This window comes from Manis pentadactyla, chromosome 2, assembly GCF_030020395.1.
Source record: "Manis pentadactyla isolate mManPen7 chromosome 2, mManPen7.hap1, whole genome shotgun sequence".
NCBI lineage: Eukaryota > Metazoa > Chordata > Mammalia > Pholidota > Manidae > Manis > Manis pentadactyla.
The window spans coordinates 51,681,204-51,702,685 of NC_080020.1; the positions used below are offsets into that span (position 1 = coordinate 51,681,204).

Below are 21,482 nucleotides of genomic sequence, written 5' to 3' on the forward strand. Positions count from 1 at the left end.
ATGTCTTCCAATTGGCTGCGATCCCCAGTGGCTTGACGCTGATTGGTTGCTGCCGCCCGCCGCAGGCAGAGAAACTGAGCGCTCCAACACGGCAGTGTCGCGGAGAGCGGTCAGTCTGTGGCTCCCGGCGGACCCGAGCTCCGCAGGCTGCTCGGTGCGTCTCAGGTAGCCTAAGGTAGAGGCCCGGAGTCGCGGCGAAGCGAGGCGGCTGGAGGGAGGGCGGCGGCGGCGTCCGGGGCGTTTTCCCAGAGCCGATCCGGGAGTGGGGTGCGGGAGGTCTCGGGGCAAGTTCGGGAAGGCGGACCCCGGCGTCCGGAGGGTGTGGACCTCACAGGTGCAAGACACTGAGGCCCGGGGCCGCGCCGGACCGATCCCAGGGCTCGCACCGAGCCTCCCTACACTGCTCGCCATCCTAAGGTCTCGAACGCGGCTTAGGCTTCCGTTTTTTATCTGTTGAATGGGGAAGGGGCGGTACTAACCTCGCTTTTGAGGCGTGGTGAAGGTCCATTGAGGTAACTGAGAAAAATTACCTGAGCTATTTTGGGATCAGGAACCAAGACAGAATATGACACATTCATGTATGATGTCACACGTTTTATGTAAATTCTCATCCAGCCACTGATCAACTTCCAGCGTTTTACAGAACAGGCCTTTAGGCTCCGTAGGCAGAAGCCTTCGATTGGAATTCTGGTCCCATCACTTATCAGCTGTGTAGTCTCGATAAGTGACTTAATTTCCCTGTTTCTGTTTCAACTTTACGTAAAGTAGGGATAATAGGATCGGCTTTTAAGATTGTTTATGCGGATTAAATGAAAGAATACAATTTAAAATGGCCAGAAAGACTGATCCCATAGTAAATGATCAATAAATGTTAGGTGTTGTTATTATTTTAAATAAAAGATTAGGCTCTTGAACATTAACCTGGACCCAGACTTAACGCTATGATATCATTAGAATTTATTATTGTGTTGTGTTGTAAAAAGTCTCAACACTGTACTCACAGTAAAGCCAGTGAGCACTGAAAACAGCAGCGTTAATCACATTTGCAGAAGTAGGTTTCCCTGTTGGGTTCCTGCTACAGCCAGTCTCAACAACAAAAAACCACTGTACCTGAGTTGGAAAAGCTAAATTACCAATTCAAGATTCATTGGGCATCAAGCATATGCTGAAATTTTTATGTTAGGTAGAAAATATAATTTATAAGGACTTGGTTTGCACATCTTGGGGAAAATCTATGGCATGTTAAATTGGAGCTGTTCACATAAGTGAAACGTATCAATCAGGTAATGTAAGGTTGAACAGTTCTGATATGAGCTTCTTTAATAAGTGAGTTCTGACTTAATCATACTACATAAGTACAGACAGACATTTGTGGCACTTTTTATTGGAGGTTAAAATGTCTTAATAGTTAAAATAGAACTTCTGTGGTCACTTTACTGTGATAAATATTTGTTAAAAATTGGAGTTGTATCAGTCAATGACTGTGGTGCTGATAAATGGTCTCAAAATTTTTAACTTGGGAGGGCTGCCCACTCTATGATGGCAGCCACTGTCTACATTAGTGATGGCTTCAAAAACGTGGGCATAGAAAATGAACAAAAAAGTGAAAGTAAGGGGAAAAATGAATTTGAATAACTGCCAAAACACATACAAGGTTTTACACAGAGCTGTTAGATTCTGATACAGTTAAATGGTATTTTTTCTCTCTGATATGTAAGTGATGGAGAGGTTCTTGATATAAGGAAAAGCCATAAAAGAAAATTAATAAGAGGGAGTTCAGAATGGTATTTAAAACAATTCCCTGACAGTTTCCACAGATGGAGATTGCAGAGGGCGTTCTGTGGACTCCTTTCAGTTGCTGTGAGAGTGCCCTGCTGTATGAGGAGAGTGCCAAGACCTTGCTAACCCTCATACCGCCCCCACCCACCTTCTGGAATATATTTGAAAGATGCTCTTATGCCTGCCCACAAAAATACAATTTAGACAGTAATCATTATTCCCTTTTGGACTCAATGTTGAGGAAAAATCCATGTAAGAATTAACTGCCTGGTTAAACATCATGTTGGGCTAAAAGCTGTCTGAGTTTATATTTTGTTTTCTTTCTTTCCTACCTCCTATGCCACCACCCATAAAGAGGCTAATTAATAGGAGTTTTTAATGTTTTAGATTTTGTTGTTTGTGGTTGCAGTTCAAAGTTTATTTAAAGGTGGAAAAACTCAGTTTGAGCAAAAACTGGATTACATCCATTTCTGTAGTTTTAGGACCCGCTGTGTACTAACTAGATGATAAGTAGTAGACCACCTTGAGAAATTGCTGTGCTTCGTTATGGCAGTGAATGTTGTGGTCATTCAGAAGCTCAAGGACGCTTGGTGTAAACGGGTCAGCCTTAGATGTCATGACATCTTTCATACTAGTTGTGCATTGTCTACCCATTGTCCCCTTTTTTATTCACTGTGTTCTACTGTATGCTAGACATAAGGAATATAACATTGAACAGGCCACATATCCTGCCTCAGAAGATTTACAGTTAAATGGGAGAAGATGACAAATGAATAATTACAGTACACAGTTGCTCTGAGAGAACACTGGAGGGGGTGCTAACCTAGTCTTTCAGGAAGTCCAGGGAAGAAGAGTAGAAATTAGGCAGTGATCTGCCAGATCATAAAAAGGCCCATAAGCCATATTAAGGAGTTTGAAATTTTTACTGATCAGTAGGAGTGAATAGTTCCTAAGGTATGCACCTTAAACATTCAGATTCTAATCTTTATTGGTAGTTTTATTGCTTACTTTTTGTGTGCTGGATTTGCACAAAGATAATGTCTATGATAGTAGTAGATTTCCATTTCATCTTTGATTTCCATCAAAAAGTTTTGAAAAGCATTCTTACCAGTTAACCATAACTGCAAGCTTTTGAGTTTAAAAAATATTGTTTAATCATAATAATCCCAGTTATAGGTAAATGAAGTTTTTTTTTCAAGTCCTCTCTAAGAATTCGGGCTTGTATAACATACCCTTGAATAGGTCATTGTACTGGCTATCAAGTTGGCAGTCTTTTGAGGGGAAATGGGGTACGTTCCTGACTGGCAGAGCTAATCCACTTTTAGTTTGTGTGTAGGATCTATACTTATTATATAGTTTGCATGACTTAAACAGATCCTAAATTCTATATTAATTGAATTTTCTATATATGCTTTCCCTTGTTTCTGAAGGGATATGTCACCCCAAAATATGCCACTCTTGGCTAGGAATTATTCTGAGCTAAAGGCAATTAAAAAGGAGCAAATGTAGAAAGCTACCCCTTCCACTACCTGCCGAACAGAAGGACATGAATTTCCTTTTGTGGAGTTCTTCCCTCCCTCCTCTCCTGTACCAGGAGAACAACTCTTGTTACTGGAGACATTTGGTGCAGAGATGGTCTGCACAAATAAACTTTATTAAAATAACACTTATCTTTCATTAGTTTCCTCCCATATCTTTACCTTCCCATAATTTACCACCTCTACAAGTCTAAACCCCTTTTCCTGTTTCTTGTCATTTTTACACAATTTATGATTCTTTGTTTAACTGGTGTATAAACCCCTGGGTCTAACTGCTTCTTTGGGTCTCCACTTCTTTTCTATGAAGGCCTCTGTGTATATAAAAACTAAAATATTAACACCAAATAAAATTTGTGTGCCTTTCCTCTTGTTAATCTGTCTTTTGTCCATTTAATTTACAGGTCCAGAGACAGAACTTACGAGAGTAGAGGGAAGGTTTTTTTCCTCTCATACAGTTCTGTATTATTTTAGTGTTTATCATTTTTCATGGTGTCTATGTGGTGTTTTGTGCTATTTAAATCCTGACTACAATGTTGTCTTGGTTCTGTCATCTTTAGTTTTTAGATCAGTGGTTCTTAACCCTGGCTAGAAAGCAGAATGATCAGTGAGACTTTTTAAAGGACCTAGATTTCTGGAGACTACCCCAGAACAGACCCACTGAAACTGAAACAGACTATCTGGCAGTGGGCCCTGAAATCTAACATCTAATAACAGTATCAAAGACAAACAGAAGTTACAGCAGCAAATCTTGTTCAAGAACTATTGCAATAGGGGGAAAGAAACCTCAGTATCATTCTGGGCTCCTTTCTCAATACAAGGACAGGTGGGGGGATTCAAAGCCAAGAGACTCGGAAGTGTCAGTGGGTAGGAAATTACTAAGAGGAAACATTAGGTGTGAAGAGGATTCTGGCTAAACTGACTTGATAAGATTCTTGCTGAAGGCAGACCAGGTGATAAGATCCTGGGTGGGATGAGGAATTTTTGAGGGTGGGAGATTTTCACTAAACTGACTCAGCAGGATTCTTTATAAAAGTGGGCTAAGGAGGCTAAAGACAAACCCAAGAGTTAGGCCTTATCAAAAAGAGGACTCTGAGGAGCAGGAGGAGCAGTCTTTGTCATGTCAACGGCAATAATTACTACAAGACGTAACAGGGGTGATTCCGATGTATGTATGTGTAGTTGGGAACTGCAGCCTTATTCTCATAGAGGTTTGAGGCTTGATATTTCATTTAAATCTTCCTTGACTTCCTTTTTATTAGAAATGTTTTCAGGCAGCTGTGTCTGGGGGGTGTCTCTCCTTGCACACTAGGTGAAACCTCAGTTTGGGCAGAGGAGGATTCTTGACTCTAATTGAGAAAGAATTGATTAATTAATTCTTTCTGGTAAAGAAAGAATTCATTAAGGCAAGAGTCATAGTGAATGGCAGCAGCCATGCAGGGTGCAGAGAACAAGGACAGAGGGAGGAAAGGAAAGTTCATTAAACTCCTGATCAGCACAGGGTAAATCCCTTGCCAACTCGTAGAGCCAGGGTCACCTGGCATCCAGTGTCCGCGTGAATCTGCACAGCATGGGAACTAAGCCCCTACCACCCCAGAATTTGGGGGAGCCAGAGAGCATTGGATAGAGTGATATTATATTCTGGAACTTCCCCAAAGCAAAGAAAGAATATTTTGGGGCAGGCTACTAAAGATCATGATTGTACAGTTGAAGTCCCTTCTGGCTCACCCAGGCAACAAGAACTTGCAAGCCCAAATCAGAGATCTCAGCAGCCCTTCCCTACTTGTCTGAAGTAGAACAGAGAGAGTGAAGACTTGTGCTTAAGTCTAGACAACTGAATGAAATAGCAAAATAAGAAAGATGCTTACCACTGGGAAAAAGGGTCTCTTACTAAAAGGGGTCCCAACAGGCTTGGAAGAGCATGGAGACAAAACTCCATCATAAGTTGAGCAGCAAGAAGGCTTTAAGGCATAGTACACACTTGAAGAAAGGGGAGTGTGGACAGCCTCAGAGAGGTGTGCTTAAAGGCTTAGGATTTGTGTCTTTTAAGGATTTCAAGAATGGGGTAAAGGACCAAGGGAGTGTAGGCTTGACTTGTGTTCTCATCATGTCTGTCTCTGGTGATGGTCATTATGTCGTCATTCATTTTTAGTCCTCCAAATATTCTGTAAGATAAACTTAGCACAAGGAATTTATTGATCCTGTTCTCCAAAATAGTTGTTACCCACAACCAGTGGGAACATGTGATTTAGGACTGCTCACCTTGCCGTAAGATAGGGCTGGTTGTTGGCTGATAACTCTTACCTCCTCACTCCCTGGTTTTTAAAATGGAATCTTAGCCTTAAGATGGAGTCCCTCCTGATCTTACTGTACTATCTATATCTTAGCATTTTTCATCATAGGCAGGAAAAATTAATCATGATGCTTGTCCTATGTCCCTGGTCTACCTCAATAACTTGATGGTTCTGTAAATGGGCAGTTTTTCCCCAAAAGCCTTTTCTCCTTTAGCCTTTTACTGGAGTGTAGCATGGCACCAAAAGGAGATAAAGTTAAGACCAAATAATTTCTGTTTTGAAACAAACACACTTCGACAAATATTAAGGGCCTTTTGTGTTCCAGGCAATGTTCTAGTTGGTGTGGATATAGTGGTAAATAAGGCAGGCAAGGGCTGAAAGGGCAAGCTCCCAGATTCTGTTTCAGCCAATTGGGACCCGGATCCTACCTCTGCCAATCAGGACCTGGATCCTATTTCACCCAATCGGAGCTTGGTCTCTCTCCTCTCCAGTCAGCAAAGAGCTCACCCACCACCCTTAGACCCTGCCAATTGACCAGAGCCACGACCTATCACCCCACCAACTACCCCTAGATCCAGCCAATCAGCCAGAGCCACGACCATCACCCCACCAACTGCCCTAGAACCCCATAAAACCTTTGTGGTATTGAAACTCGCTCTCTTTCTCTGGCATCTTGCCACTGCGTTGGTGTAGATGAGAGATTGAGCTCGAGCTAGCTTGAATAAAGGCTCTTTGCTTTTGCATCGGTGTTGGCTCCTTGGTGGTCTTCTGGGATTCGCGACTTTGGGCACAACAAGGGCTCTTGCACTATTAGTCAGAGATGTGTTGGTCAAAGAACAGAATACAGTACACCAATAAATAAAGTTGATTTCAGATAGTGATAAGCACTATGAAAGAAAGTAAAAGGAGAATATAATAGTCACTTGAAGAAGGCTTTATTAAAGAGGACAGGAGGCTTAAGTCAAACTTGTCATTATGAGTTGTTATTAGTCGTGCTCAGATTTGTGATCTAGTAATCCAGGCAGAGAAATGGCAAGTACAAAGGCCCGAAGTCAGTAATAATCTTGGCCTATTTGAGGGACAGAAAGAAAACCAGTAGGGTAAGACCACTGTAGGCAGTGTGATGTGGTGGTGTGACTAGGAATCCCTTAATACCTGTTAAGGATAATTCCAAGGCTTTTGACTTTCACAGGCTCAATTACCATTTTAATAGTAATTTGCTAAAATGGGGAAGACTGGCAAATTGAGGGAAGCCCAGGGAAGCAACAGACGCCTATTAGGGATAAAACTATAAGTAGGCTTCTTCTGATTTGGGACTTGGGAGCTGTGTCTCTCTCTCCTTCTTCCCCTGGTTCTTTCCATGTGTCAGCGATAGCCAGATTTTTTGTGTGCTTGCATGTTGATCAAAGGTTTCCAGAGCAGTTACTCTAAAATAAACCTGCAGAAGCTGCATGGACTTTTCTAACCCAGCCTAGGAAGTCATGCAGAATCACAGATGGGAAGTGTGTCAAAGAATTTACAGCAGTATTTTAAAACCGTCACATTACAGAATCCCTCATTATATGAAGTTTATTAGCTTTCAAGGTTAGTAATCATTTCCCATTAAAAATATTGTTGAGCAGTAGTTTATCTTGAAATTATTAGTGAGTGCTTTTCTTCTTCATGTAGTTAAACTTATAGCCTTAAAATTATAAACCATTTATTTATTGCAATAGTGGTTCTAAAAGCCTTCACATGACCTTCTTCCTTACACAGATACCTGAATCCTATAACACTTCATCAAATGAAATAAAATATTGAAAATACAGCTTTTCAAAATAATGAAATTGTTCAGTTCTGTAGCCCTTTCCTTAAAGGATATGAGAAGAGGTTTCCAGTTGCAGTTGTCATTTGTCTTCTAGAATGAGTCCTAAATCTATTGGAATGTAAAGTAAACCATTTCAGTGGTTGAAGCCCTAAGGACTTTTTAGAGTTTTGCCTTGTCTATTACTTTTGTGTTTTAGAAACAGCAATATTTTTTTCTTTAAGTCATTTGGGATTTTATAGTTTATTCCTTTTTATTAGGTTCTATTAGAAAGGGAAAATAGATTATATTTATAATTTACAATGTGTGATTCTTATCCCTGACTTTGTGTTATTCACTTGGGAACTTTCAGAAAAATCCTATGTCCAGGTCCTCCTCTTCCAGATTCTGATCAGTTGATTTGAAGTGGGGTTCATATAAGGCACCTTGTAGCTCCCCATCTTGTAGTGATTCTATTATGAAGCTAGATTTGAGAACCACTGTGTATTGAATCGAACTGTGATATTTGCTGATGCTAACTTTTATCTCTGTAACAGGAAAACAGAAATGGAAGGCCTGCCTGATACTGCTGCTTTTGCAACTAGACTTAAAAACACTCTCATCCAGTACCATAGCATTGAAGATGATAAATGGCGAGTTGCAAAGAAAATGGTAAATTGGCTAAATTATTTTTCTTTGGGGTATATCTTCTATGTAATCAATTTGTTGATGACTTTCAAATGGTATGGAAAAATATGGACCCTACTTGGATATGCAGGATAGATTATTATGCTAGTAAAGCCAGTGGTTTAACATCTCACAAAGGAAGCAACAGTGATCTTGCACAGCTTTCATTAGTTCTTTAGATATTGGACATGAGAGGAGACTTAGGGCAACAAAAGCCTAAAGAATAGCCTCTGAAGTTAACAAATCAAATATATTGTTGTCAGTTTAAGGAAGGATAGTAATTGATCGTTTGGCATAGTTTCAGATATTTCAACAAGCCTGTGAGGGTTTTTTCACCAGTGTGACTTGCCCAGACTATTACATGGTTGAGTGTGGCAGAGCCCACCCTAGGGCCTCCTCCAGCCAGTGGCCTAGCTTTTCTGATAGTCAAAATTTCTTAGGAAATGAGCAGGGGGAAAAAAGGGAGAGGCTAATTAAGGATTGTGCTATCAGAATAGGTGTGGATTGTTTAATTTTTTAACAAAAGATGTGAGCAATTACAGAATGAAATACTCAGCATTCCTAATGTCTTAGTGTAAATGTATCATTAATAGTAAATAGGTAAGATTGGAATGAGGCAGATAATCTTGACCAGTGTGATAGTGCCATTACTGAGTCTTAACAGTATTTGGGTCTCATTAAGCTGCTGAAAAAAATCTTTTCTAGTGGTCTGTAATTTAAGTAAAATGTGAAGAACTTTACATTTTACTTCCTTAAATTTGAGCAAAAGGAGTTCAAATATGGATCATTTGGTGGTATCAGTGACTTTTATATATCTCTTTGAATAGTCCCTTGAGTTTTATTTTAATACAAAGATAATGCTCCAGACTAACGACATTGTCAGTTTTATGTCCAGGGTTCCAGCTATGTAATTATCGCCATATACTGTTTTTAATTTTTTAGAAAGATGTAACAATTTGGAGAAAACCTTCAGAAGAATTTAATGGTTACCTGTAAGTAAATTTTTATAGTTTTTTATAGCTCTTAAGGCATTGCTGACCTTCATATACATGTGTATATATATAAAATGATCACTAAATGATCATTGTCAATAAAATTTAGCTTTTGCTTCTCAGATTTTAAACTTTCTGAGAAGCAAATAACCTTATGAATTAAAAGCCTTTAAAGTATTCATATCCCTTGCAGATTGAACTGGTGGTAAGGGAATCATAAATAATGATATCAAATGGCTGGTAAGATCTGAATTTCTTAGCATGGTATATATGACCCTTCTAATATTATTCTGATGTATTCAGTGCTGTAGCATACTTTATTTTAAGAATTTATCTTGAAGAAATCATAATTAGATAATGGTTAAGTACTTACCACTTCCATCACAGCATTATTTATAATACTAAAAACTTATAAATAACTTAAAAATCAAGTTGTTGATTTGCAGTGAATGATCCATTTATAAATGGCAGATAATGATTAAATTATAAAATGTATTTTAAGCAAAATAGCAGTAGACTCATAGACACTGAGAAGTGACTGATGATTACCATGGGGGAGGGGTTGCGGTGGGTGGGCAGGTGGGATGAGGGGGATAAAGAGACACAGAAATTCTCAATCATAATGTAGGTTGGTCACGGGGATGGTAGTATAGCATGGAGAACATAGCCATTGATTCTGTAACATCTTCCTATGTTGACAGATAGTAACTGCACTAGCGGGAGTGAGGATTTAATATAGGCAAATGTTGAGCCACTGTATTACGTATTAGAAACCAATGAAAGACTGTACATCAATAATACTTCAGTTAAAAGTTGATATTTTATGGTCTTAAAAAAACCACCTTTCCCAATACTATTTAAAAACCTAAGAAAATGCTCAAGATATAATGTAAAGTGAATAAAGAAGAATACTAAATTGCATGTAGCACAATGATGTATTGATTTTGTGTATTTTTATATGTTATATTTTCATTTAGCACCAAATATACACCTGTAGATGGTGATTTTATGGGTGATTTTTATTTTCATTTTTTGGTATTTGCATATAGTTGAATATGACTTAGGCTTTAACCAGAAAAACATTACTATTTTTTAAAGCCAGTGGGGACAATTGCTATGTGTAATTGGAATGAAATGTTCATATCCTTGGGTCTCAGCCCTTTCTAAAATGAAACTGCTGGCCCCTCTGACTGTTGCACAGTATTCTGAAGTGTCATACCAAGGATAGCATTTCCAGAAAGATGAATTGTACAATACTTATGACAAGGACAAGGGACACTGGAGTTGGAATAAGCATTGTAAGCAAGCGTGGAAGTCAATCCTTTAGATTAGTAATTCCCAGCAGGGGTTGAAAAGTGTAAAAAGTGCCAAGGGAGCAATTATACTTGGCAATTTGAAAGGACTTCACAAAGAAGCTAATACTTGAACTGAGCCTTTCAGGAGAATAGGTACAACTTAGAGAATGAAGGACTAGTTTCAGGCAGAGGGAATTGCATCTACTATATAAACACAGTTGGGAAACACTTTAAGGAGTTTGTTTAGGGAAGCAGAATTTGTGTTTGTATGGTTGGAGCATGAAGTATGGGTTAGGGAGAGCATCTGTCTGAAAGATTTTTTAATTCTAAACTAAGGAATTCATTATCCCACTTACCCTCTGCTTAACCCTCATTCCCACCTCCTAGGTCCTCAAAGGATTTTGAATATACTTTAATAACACTGTGAAAGATGGAAATGAGCATGGAGAGTTTAGAGAAGAGGTTCTACCCTGGAAGTACATGATTAGGTTCTTGAAGTTCCCCTAGGACTTTATTCAAAAGTTTGTGTCAGTATATATATTCTTGAGAAGAGATCTGCGATGAGAAGAGCTAGAAACTGAGGTGGTGTTGAGCTGGACACAGAGTACCCAAACTAAGGATGTATGTGGGGATTGAGAAGGGCAAATGAACATGAAAAAGATTTAATGATAGTAGTTGTGGTGGTGGTGGTGGTGATGGTTATGATGGTGATGATAACTAACGTGTTGAGAACCAGATATTGTTCTAAGCACTTTACATTTATTAAATCATCTTGATAACTGATTATTGGAATGGGTTTAAGAGAAAAAGAAGAGTCAAAGCTGAATCCTAGATTTCTAATTTGGGCGACTGGATTAATTTGTGTCACCCTCCTCCCCAAGTTAGAAAACACAGGGCAGAAGAACAGATTTAGGATGGGGAGATAATGTAAGTTTGAACTTGAGATATTTACAAAATGATAAAACAGCTTCAAATGATTCAAAAAAACAAAGAACCCAAAAATGTCACTGACAGAGTTAAAGCCAATCTCTCATTTCTTCTCTCCTCAGAAGTAACTACTGTCGTGATGTATTATTCCTGTCTCATATTTGGACTATGTGTGTATATGTATGTGTGTGTGTATGTTTCCTTTAGTAATTTGCTTTTAACTTTTTCCATTCAATATTATGTTTTCAAGATATAGCCATGTTTCTTTCACTCTTATGTGAATATACCACACTGTGTTTATCTGTGCTTGCAAATTTGCTCACTGATAAATTTTTCGGCTTCTGTCAGTTCTTCCCTGTGAAGTACAGTGCTGTAGTAGATGTCTTGGTATATGTCTCCTTCTACACACATGTGTGATTATCTCTGGGTGTGTACCTGGGTCTTAGGGATGTACATCATCTAACTTTGCTAGATATTGCCAGACTGCTCTCTAAAGTGAAGGTAGCAGTTCAAGAGTTCTCTTTCTCTTCCATTCAATACTTGTCATTAGGTTTTTAATCTCTGCCAGTCTTTGGCATATGAGATGGTATTTTGTTTACTTGATTACTACTGAAGTTCAGCATCTTCTCCAAGTTTATTGATATTTCAGACCAGTCTTAACATGTCCTTGGCCCACCTTTTCTTTGGATCATCTGTCTTTTCTCATTGGTTTATAGGAATTATATCTTCTATAATATCTGTATGTCTGTTTTATATGTGTTGCACATATATTCTTCTAGTCTGTGGCTGGTTTTTAAAGAAATTGTTTTGTCATTTGCAAAATGCAAGTTTTTAACTTCAGCCATCTTATTTGTATTCTTGTGTGTTTGTGTATTCAAGAAATCCCTCTGTATCCTGAGGTCTCAAAGATGTTCACTTGCTTTCCTTAAAGTTTTAAATTTTATATAGTAGTCTTTAAGACGTCTTCTGTAATTGTTTTGAATGGTGTGAAGTAGGGTTTCATTTTTTATTTTCTCCATTAGAATAACTATTGAATGCAGTCACCAATTATGGAATAATACATCCTTCCCACACTGATAGGCAAGGCCACCTTCGAAATAGGTCGAGTTCTGATATTATTCATGAGTCAGACCTGTTCTATTCCTGGGTGACCTATTTTTCTATTCCTAGTGGAAAGTCTTTGAGTAGGTAAAATATGTGTATACTAATAACATGTTAAATCATAGAGAAAAGAATAGCGTACAAAACAAATGGAAGCATGACAGTGTGTTCTGTAGACTATTTTTGGCTATGCTACAGCATGAAGGTACTTTTCTGTGTTCATGGTAATGCATAATAGAGCCTTCAGAACTCTTACCAGATTTGAGGACAGAGTACATTCTGATACAGTAATTGGTAGAACATAATTTATTGGAAAAGTTGTTGAGATTTCTCTGTCTTGAAAAAGTCTACATTAACTTTTACTTTTTTGAAGTTAGCTCTGAACCATGAGAGCATGCTGAAATTTTTCATTCTCATAGCATTCGACTTTAATATTTTCTCCAGCTTCAAAGCCCAAGGTGTTATAGATGACATTGTCAACAGTGTAATAGACCATATACGCCCAGGTCCCTGTCGCTTGGATTGGGACAGCTTAATGACTTCAATGGATATTGTGGAGCACCTTGAAGAGGTATTTGTTTAGAAACATAACTTCAGATTCGATGTTTGTGTGTGTGTGTGTGCGAAAGAAGGAGAGAGCAAGTGAACATGTGAGCTTGGGCATGTGTACACACTTGCATTCATTGTATTCATTGCTTTGAGGATAAACAGTCATGGCAAAGATCCCACAGGGGTATCCTTGCTGCCTTTTTTAAAAACTTGAGTTTCCTCATGTTGACTAATGAGTGTTCGTCAGAACCGAGTGTTTTCCACAGTAGCTCTACCCTTGGTTCTTAAGGAAACTTTCGGCATGTTTCATTGTAAAACTTCAGTTGAGGTTCTGAAATTTAAAATGATGAAAACACCACTATCATATTCTGGTCTCTAGGTAATTATATGTAGGTTTTCTGTTAATATTAAACCAAAATCAAAGACTGAAGATAAAAATGCTACCTTAGGCATTAAAGAACTATATAACCAATGTGGCTTGCTTTCTCTTTTTCCATTTTTACTAATTGATTTCCTGCCATGTTTTAATTTCATTGCTGAAACATTTGGTGTTTTAGTCAAAGTATTTGGATTTTATGTTAAACACCTACAGTCAGCACCACTGACTTCCATGTCCAGTGTCATGTAGGATAGAGAGCTACTGTGTTGAATTAGAAATTTGGATACTGGGTAATTTAACTCTCTATTTTGATTATATATCTTCTTGATGTCCATACGTTGCAGTGAGATTTAGCATAGAAATCTAAGCCTGTCAGAATCACTGTAAGAATTGTTATTAATAATAATTATAGCACATTTTAAAGAAGTATTCATTTTTTTACTGAAGATTAGCTTATTGTACAAGTCTCTGTGTTTCTTACACTAGTAGCACCTGTTACCTGTTCTCTTTCAGAACTGCTGTGTGATGCGTTACACCACTGCCAGTCAGCTTTGGAATATAATCTCCCCAAGAGAGTTTGTTGATTTCTCCTACACTGTGCGCTATAAAGACGGGCTTTTATCATGTGGTACTGTTCAAAACCTTATACTTTCTTCTAATTTGTTTAAATATTTGGATTTCCTAGGTTAGATGTTTCTCTTTGACAGATATGTTTTCAACCTTCATACTTATTTTATAATTTCTAAGCTTTGTTTACAAGTGCTAAACCCTAGGAATTATAATAACAACATTAAGAGGGGTTTTGAAATCTTTCTGATAAGTTTTTATTCCTGACTACCTGGCATTGTCCAGGTCCCAGCTGACAAGTATGGATCATATGACTGCCTCTAAGAAAGGGATTCAGTAAGTAGATTTCCTCTTATGTCACTGTCAAGAGACAGCTTGGTATGTGTTAGAATATTTTTCCTTCCTCAAGCTGTGTAATATTTTTCTTTTTGAAATTAAAAATACTTCTATTAGAAGACTCCTGCTTTCTAAAATAATATCTATAGGTAAATTCTTATTTTTTTTTGGTATAGTACATGCTTGAGATGGTGGTGGTAGGTAAACCTGTACTTATTTATTCTTAACCAGCCAGTACAAAAGCTGGATAGGGTCGTGCCCGTGGGGAGTAGTGGTGGTACTGTAGGTTTGGCTGTTGGCACCTTGAGGCCTGGATGCTGCCGCTGAAGAGCTGTAGTTTCCAAGGAGTTACCAAGATACATGATGTCATCCATTCTCAAGGGATTAGGACTTTCCCCGTTACCTGCCTGCCAGTGTACTGTCAGAACTCCACCTGGGAATTACCTTTTTCATTCCTCCATGGGCACTCCTGGGGCTTAATTTTCATCTATATGGATAAGAAGAAAAATAAACAAGAAATCCTGTAACTTCTTAAATGACTTTTTGACTACTTCAATCATTGCCATTAATAGTGCTATTTTTAAATTGCCTTGTAGGGCTAAGTCTTGACTGGAATGAAAAGAGACCAGAATTTGTTCGTGGATATAACCATCCCTGTGGTTGGTTTTGTGTTCCACTTAAAGACAGTCCAAACCAGAGTCTTTTGACTGGCTATATTCAGACAGATCTTCGTGGGATGATTCCTCAGTCTGCAGTAGATACAGCCATGGCAAGCACTTTAGTCAACTTCTACGGTGATTTACGAAAAGCCTTACAAAATGCATGATATGCAAAACTTGCAGTACTGTGGTTCCCTGAATCAACTCTTTTTCAGCTGCATGGCCCCTAAAAACCATCCTTTTCTCTCTTCTGCGTGCCTGTAGAAAATTTGAGATGTTTTTGGTTTATTTTATTCCTAAGGTAAATGGCTATATAAGAGGACATTTTAGTCTTCTCAGTTATTTGCACATTGTCTGGTATGGCAGTGTATCTAGAAATGGAGACTATGACAGAAATCCACCAAAAAGTAGATACAGTTCTTTGAACCAGACTCTTAAGAAATTGAACAGTGCCTCAGTATGAATATTTTGGCTGCTTGGAAGTTAGAGAAAGCACAAGCTTTATGCTTTTTTAGGTTAAAATAATCTTATTTTAGAGCTTTATGAACATATTGTAAAAGTTGTAATGATTTTGGAAGTTAAATATTAGTGCTTTTATTTTGATATGCTCTATGAGTTTGCCAGTATCTTGGCCTAAAGAAAAAGCTCTTTATATTTTATAAAGATTCATTGAACTTTATTGTCAACTTGTACTACTTTAAGTATTAGAAAGATCAGAAGAAAAAAATAGATATAGTAACTGTAGGTATAATTCAAATGCAATTCAATTTTGATACCTACATAATATTATTTTGTGGGTCTATTAAGAATATATTTGTATCTTTATGTACATTTATTATGGTAGTCTTAAAAAGCATTGATGCATCAGTAAGACAGTACAAAAAACTGCCCAGTATGTGCTGGGGACACCCCATGAATTGGGCAGTAGTCTGGGTTGAGTGAAATAACTAATGGTATTCTGTATTCACCCCTATGAATCATCTCCCTAGAAAGTCAAATTCAGTGAGTGTTCTATAAATGTTTCAGTTTTAAATGTATCCCTCACCTCATAAAGTATTGCTGACTAAACCATCAACATTCACAACTGTGATGTAACTTCAGTCGGGAACTATAACAAATGCACTCATAGAGTTATCCAAATGCTGAGATGAGTCATTTTATAACTAGAATGCACTATATAATAGGTTCCTTGATTCTATGGCTGCCTTAAATGAACATTCCTAAGTGATGTTAACATTCCAAATGATTCTTTGGCTCTTGAACTATCCTTTTAACTTTACTTCTAAAATGAGAACTTGAGGCAACTCAGTGTGTCCGTGCAGACTTTTGTATGTGTTTATGTTTGTGTACATGCACACATCTTGAAGCCTTTTTCAGTGTTCGGTGTGATTCAGCCTGAATCCTTGATGTGTTCCTGTTCCTACTGTTTCATTTCTTCTTTCCCATCTTCTTGGTTACTCTGGGGTTAAGTGAGCTCTGGAGACACTGACGTTGTACACAGGCCACACAGCACCAAAGCATATAATTGTTCAAGTGCAGAGAATGTTTATGTTTTATTGCAGTGTGCTTTCCTGAGTGTAGAGAAAGCGTAAGTCACAGTTCTTCAGACTTATTTTGATAGAATGAAAAAAGTAGAGCTGGTTTTGTTCTTATTTTTTTTGTTTTGCTCTTGGAGGTAATGAGGTTCAAAAAATACCAAAGGTGGCACCACAATATCCATAGTGAGTAACCCATTTTTTTCGGTTGAAAATAATTCGTTTCAGGATTTGACAAGAAGCAATGCACAAAAGGTGCTATATTCTTAACTTCAAGTTTATTAGTCACCAACATCCTTTTCTAAATGACTCTAACTTCTGAGTTGCTGGATTTCTCTCCTGTTCTTCTTCTTGCAATAGAGAAAGAAAACTCAGCAGTTCAGCTTCTTTCAGTTTCCCATGGACATGTTAAATGTTCATTTTTACTTCATCTGTTCTTTCATTCGGATTTGCTAGTGTAGAGTAGGAGGTTTCTTACATTCCAGTGGTCTGTCTAGGATGGCAAAATACCAGCAGATGTCCAGTCACAAGGGCCAGTTTGGGGAAGGGGTTTGTGACAAGATTGTATATTCCCATAAGGGCTATTATTGCCAGAGCTGGGACCTCTGAAGGCAAGTAAATTGTCCACTTTCCGCTACTGTAATGTTCGCTTTCTCCTTTTCAACTTATACTTTCAGCTGGTGATTATGTAACCCACTGCTGAATGTGGACCCACTGCAGGTAAAAGGACCCTCATGGAAAGTTTTCATTGCAACAATGAGTCATATGATGAATTGAAAAATTATATTTGAATTACCTGAAATTTATATGCAGCTCCTAGATGGATGGCACATTAGATCTGCTGGGGTCTAGCTATGTACTTTAAAGGAAAAAAAAAAAGCTATGGAATTTCCATTCTATACAATTACCAGCTGTAGGTATACAGTGCAGTGGTTTTTGAGCTGTGCAGCCATCATCACAATCCAATTTGAGAACATTTCAATCATGCGAAAAGGTCCCTTTTGCCCATTTGCAGATTCTTACCTAACCAAAGTTCAGCACAATTGACAATATACTGAAGATAATGAAAAAGATTAAAATAGGTTTTGTTCGTGTTTATTTTTAAGAGCAGAGGTATGTTTGATTCCAAGCTCAGGAATCTTGTGATAATGTATTAAATATGTTATCTCACATATCATTCAAAAATTCAGTGACATGGGCTGGGATTAATGTTGTCATATGACTGAGTCTGCTGTTTCAGCAGTGCTGTAGGATAGAAAAGATGATGAGGGCCATAGAGGTAGTTTTCAATTTTCTAGCAATACAGTAAAAAAAACAAAAACAGCTGAAGATAATGTTAATAATATAGTTCATTTGATTCAATAGATCCAAAGTATTAGCATTTAACATGTAAAAAAAATCATTAAGATAGCTTACATTCCTCTTCTTTTGCACTAATTATTTGAAATCTGTATGCATTTCGCTAATTCGTGCTAACTACATCTTAAGTGCTCATTATCCACTTGGCCTGTCCTGAATAGCACAGTCCTGTAGTAAATGTATTAATTTATCTTTTTATAATATAAAGGACAGAATTTCATAGAATTACTCTCTTAAATATTGTCCTGGTCTCTGGAACCTGCAGCATTTGCTAAATGGGGACCTCTGAATGTTAGAAATAAATCAGTTAGTAGGTGTCAATAAAATTAAAATTATAGCTAAAAAGTCCTTTAAAGGTAACTAACTTTTCAAAGGACAGTTATTGAAATGAAAAATAAAATCTGTCTTGATGTTATGTGGTTGATTATTTTCTCTAGCTTATAGCTAGTTTGTATTAGAAATGTGTATGTGCAGGAAATACTTGGCACAGTACTGCCTTCATAAGTACCTATTTTTTTAAGGTCATTAGTTTCATACAAGAAAAAATAATTTATCATAAGTGACATGTTTGCATGAAATACTAGTTTTTCTTGATAATTCTTGGTTAAATTTAACACAATACTCAGCAAAATAATTATGGGAATTTAGTGTTCTGCAGTTATGTTTGACATAAACTGCTAGAGCATTAAAGAGAGATTATAAATGTTAAAAATCTCTTAATTTCACTCTTCACTGAGATTGGATGTATTTGAAATTGTAGATTTTTATGTGTAAAATTTTCTCTGAGTTAAGAAACTTTTTTTCTCTTCCTCTTTCACATTTTATCACTCAGGTTGAATTAAATTAACATCTCAAGTAAAAATTATGTAATCAAGGTTGCCTCTAGAGAAGAGAAAAAAATACTGCACAGTTTAGACCCTTAATTGTCTATTAAGCTTTTACATATGAGTAATTCTCTTTGATGTAGATAAAAGCTTTATCTGTTACTGAGGAGCACATTAGCATCCTTAGAATCAGTTGTTAAAATCCAATTTTTTTAAATTAAGTGAATACTTTTGCTATCTCAACTCCATGGGTATATCAGTGTAATTCAGAGAAGTTAAGGGACTTGACTAGTTTTCCATTAGAAGGTGTCTCATGTAATTATTTGTCTGGTGTATCTCCTATGCCTTTCTTATTCAGCTTCTAGAATTAGGGGACTGTAGGATCTGAGCATAGAAACATCTGATTAATCCCAGAGCACAGAAAATTGGGATTATAATTTTTCATTATTTTATTGTTTCCAAAGATTTTACATGTATAGGTAAATAAAAATTCATCTCCTGCAATTCAATAAAAGGTCTACTAAATATAGATTTTATTTTTAAGAAGTTTATAATTCTTTTATGGGCCAGTATGTAAAACCAAAACCTTTATTAAACTAAGAGCATGTATTAATATAAATAAAATGTCTATTTATTTTTAAATTGCTGTGCATTGGAATAAAATTTCTAGACACTCTTAGAATTGATCATTTATACTGTTTGTGTAATTTGCTTTAGTATTGTTTTGACAAATACTTTCAGTTATCTGAACTTAAAAGATGTAATTTAACTTCCTGTACTCTTACAAAAGAAAAATATAAACTGGAAAATAAAGATTAATAATGCACATGCTAATCTCCCACTAATGTAACATACAATATTAGCCACAATACTGCTGAATATTGATTTTCTATTGTATAACCAGGATGATGATGAATATATTCTGCTCCTATTACAGTAACATATGGACAGGGTTTATTGTATACAAGTATAAATAATTGTGTTAACTTCATTAGGAGTTGTAATAATTTCATTTGGTGTTGAAAAAAGCTGGGAGTGATTACAAAGAAACCCTTGGTGTGTGTGTAAGGAAGCAGTATGGATGCTGTGAGAAGTATACAATAGGAAATATGACAAATGGTTTAAACAAACAGGGATTTATCTTCCACATTTACTAAAAAATCTGGATATAGGTAATTGCTAGTGTTTCCAGCTCCAGGATGTCAGGGTCAGTGTTTTTCCAATTCTCATCTTTCCCTCATAGTGATAAGGTGACTGACTAGCCCTGGAAATTACAGGTCTATTCAAATCAAAAGAAGCAGGGAAAGGCAAGGGGCCACTCATAGTCTGTTTTATCAGGAAAGCAAAAGCTGTCCCAGAGGCCTACAGTAGCTTTTGTTTCCAGTAGTCTGGGTCACATGACTATCCCTAGCTATAGGAGTGCCTGGGAAGTCAAGCATAAGGATTTCCAGTCTCTTGGAAAGAGGGTTGGTTGATGACTCTTTGGTAGCCAACTGTAGCATCTCTCAGTGGATGAGCTCTGGGAAGTAAGGCTCCTTCAGACATCAGTAGGAAAGTGGTAGACTCCCAAAACAGAAATGGAAGTGGCAAAGTAGTCACTCCTTCATGATAAATGTGTATTGGGCCCCTTCTACATGGCAAACACTGGGTAGCTATCCTTAACTGAGTTAATAAGGTGATGGAGCTTTCTCTGTAGGCTGTTAATTAATGGTTGATGTCGCATGGCATCCAACATGAATGACCTGTGTTTATATTACACTGTGTTTCTATTCCTCTGAAGCAAAGGGTCTACTATGAATGAAGGCCTGTGGTCAAGAGATGACAGAGAATTGCTGGAAAATGTGAACTGCAGATGTATCCCGGGACATAAGAGCTCCAATCTACTTGTGTTATTAGCTGGACAGGTGATTAGTAGGGTGTAATATTCTGCTGATAAAAATAAAAGAGGAAGCATACTGTGAAAGTAAAAATTGGCTTTTACTCAGTATTTTGCAGGAACTTTACATTCCTACTTAAGTTTTGCTTTACTGGCATCCCTGAAGTACAAGGCAGCTGATTCATTTTATTAAAGGAGGTAGACCATAGATTGTCTTAAACCAGGTTGAAATAAAAAAAGGATATGTCTCATATAGTAAAAAATGTGGTAGTGGTTTTTGTTTGTCTTTCGCATTTTCCTCAGTTCCCTCAAATGGGAAGTCATTGTTTAGGGTATGTGTGTCTCAGCAAAGAAAGGACTTTGGATCTGATGGTAGCAGCAAGCTGCAGTTATGGAGGGGGGTAAACCCCACTGTCATATCATCCCCTTCCCCTCAAATACCTCACACAAGTGTTTGCCAATGATTGAGTAGCCAAGCTCAAGAAAGACTTTCAGATCTGTTAACAACTCACGTGGCTGATAATCAGCTTCTTAAGAGTGAACACGCAGGGTTTTCCCTCATTCTCAAGTCCTTGAAAGCATCATCGTGAAGTGACCACTGAATAACATTTGGCCCCACAATTCCATATTAAATGGATGACTTCCTTGGGACAGATTTCTTGCACAGAAAAGGCTTTAGGTAGTGTTACTGAGGAAGAAAGAATTGAGACTGGATTACTATGCAGGTACCATAAATGTGAAGATTATGCAAAAATGTTTTTGCTGTAGTGATAGGTTGATACAAAAAAAGTTCCAGTATGATTACAAGTCTAAGAAAAAAACTCATGCTAGAAAAAAACTTAATGCTGTTTTTGGAAGGTGTTACGTGGATAATTTCCTACTTTCCTGCATTTTCAAATTTTTACACTGAAACTCAATCTTTATATGAATAGCTGCATCTCTCTTGTATAGACTGTCTGACTTCCCAGTGGTGAAAGCTCTGGGCAAGGAGATGGTCAACTCAGA

General features: G+C 37.4%; 1 protein-coding gene across 2 annotated transcripts; it reads left to right on the forward strand.

Annotated features, from left to right (window-relative positions):
- Window positions 1–20: 20 nt before the first annotated feature.
- Window positions 21–20,719, forward strand: STARD4 (StAR related lipid transfer domain containing 4). Of its 2 annotated transcripts, none has more exons than XM_036886819.2 (6): window positions 21–165; window positions 7,949–8,063; window positions 9,021–9,070; window positions 12,838–12,964; window positions 13,835–13,949; window positions 14,821–20,719. In XM_036886819.2, the coding sequence occupies exons 2-6, from the start codon at window positions 7,959–7,961 to the stop codon at window positions 15,048–15,050; spliced, it is 627 nt and encodes a 208-aa protein (XP_036742714.2). In that variant the 5' UTR covers window positions 21–165; window positions 7,949–7,958; the 3' UTR covers window positions 15,051–20,719. The 2 variants fall into 2 exon arrangements, with proteins under 2 accessions (XP_036742714.2, XP_057348694.1); XM_057492711.1 differs by having other exon boundaries at window positions 40–154.
- Window positions 20,720–21,482: the final 763 nt, after the last annotated feature.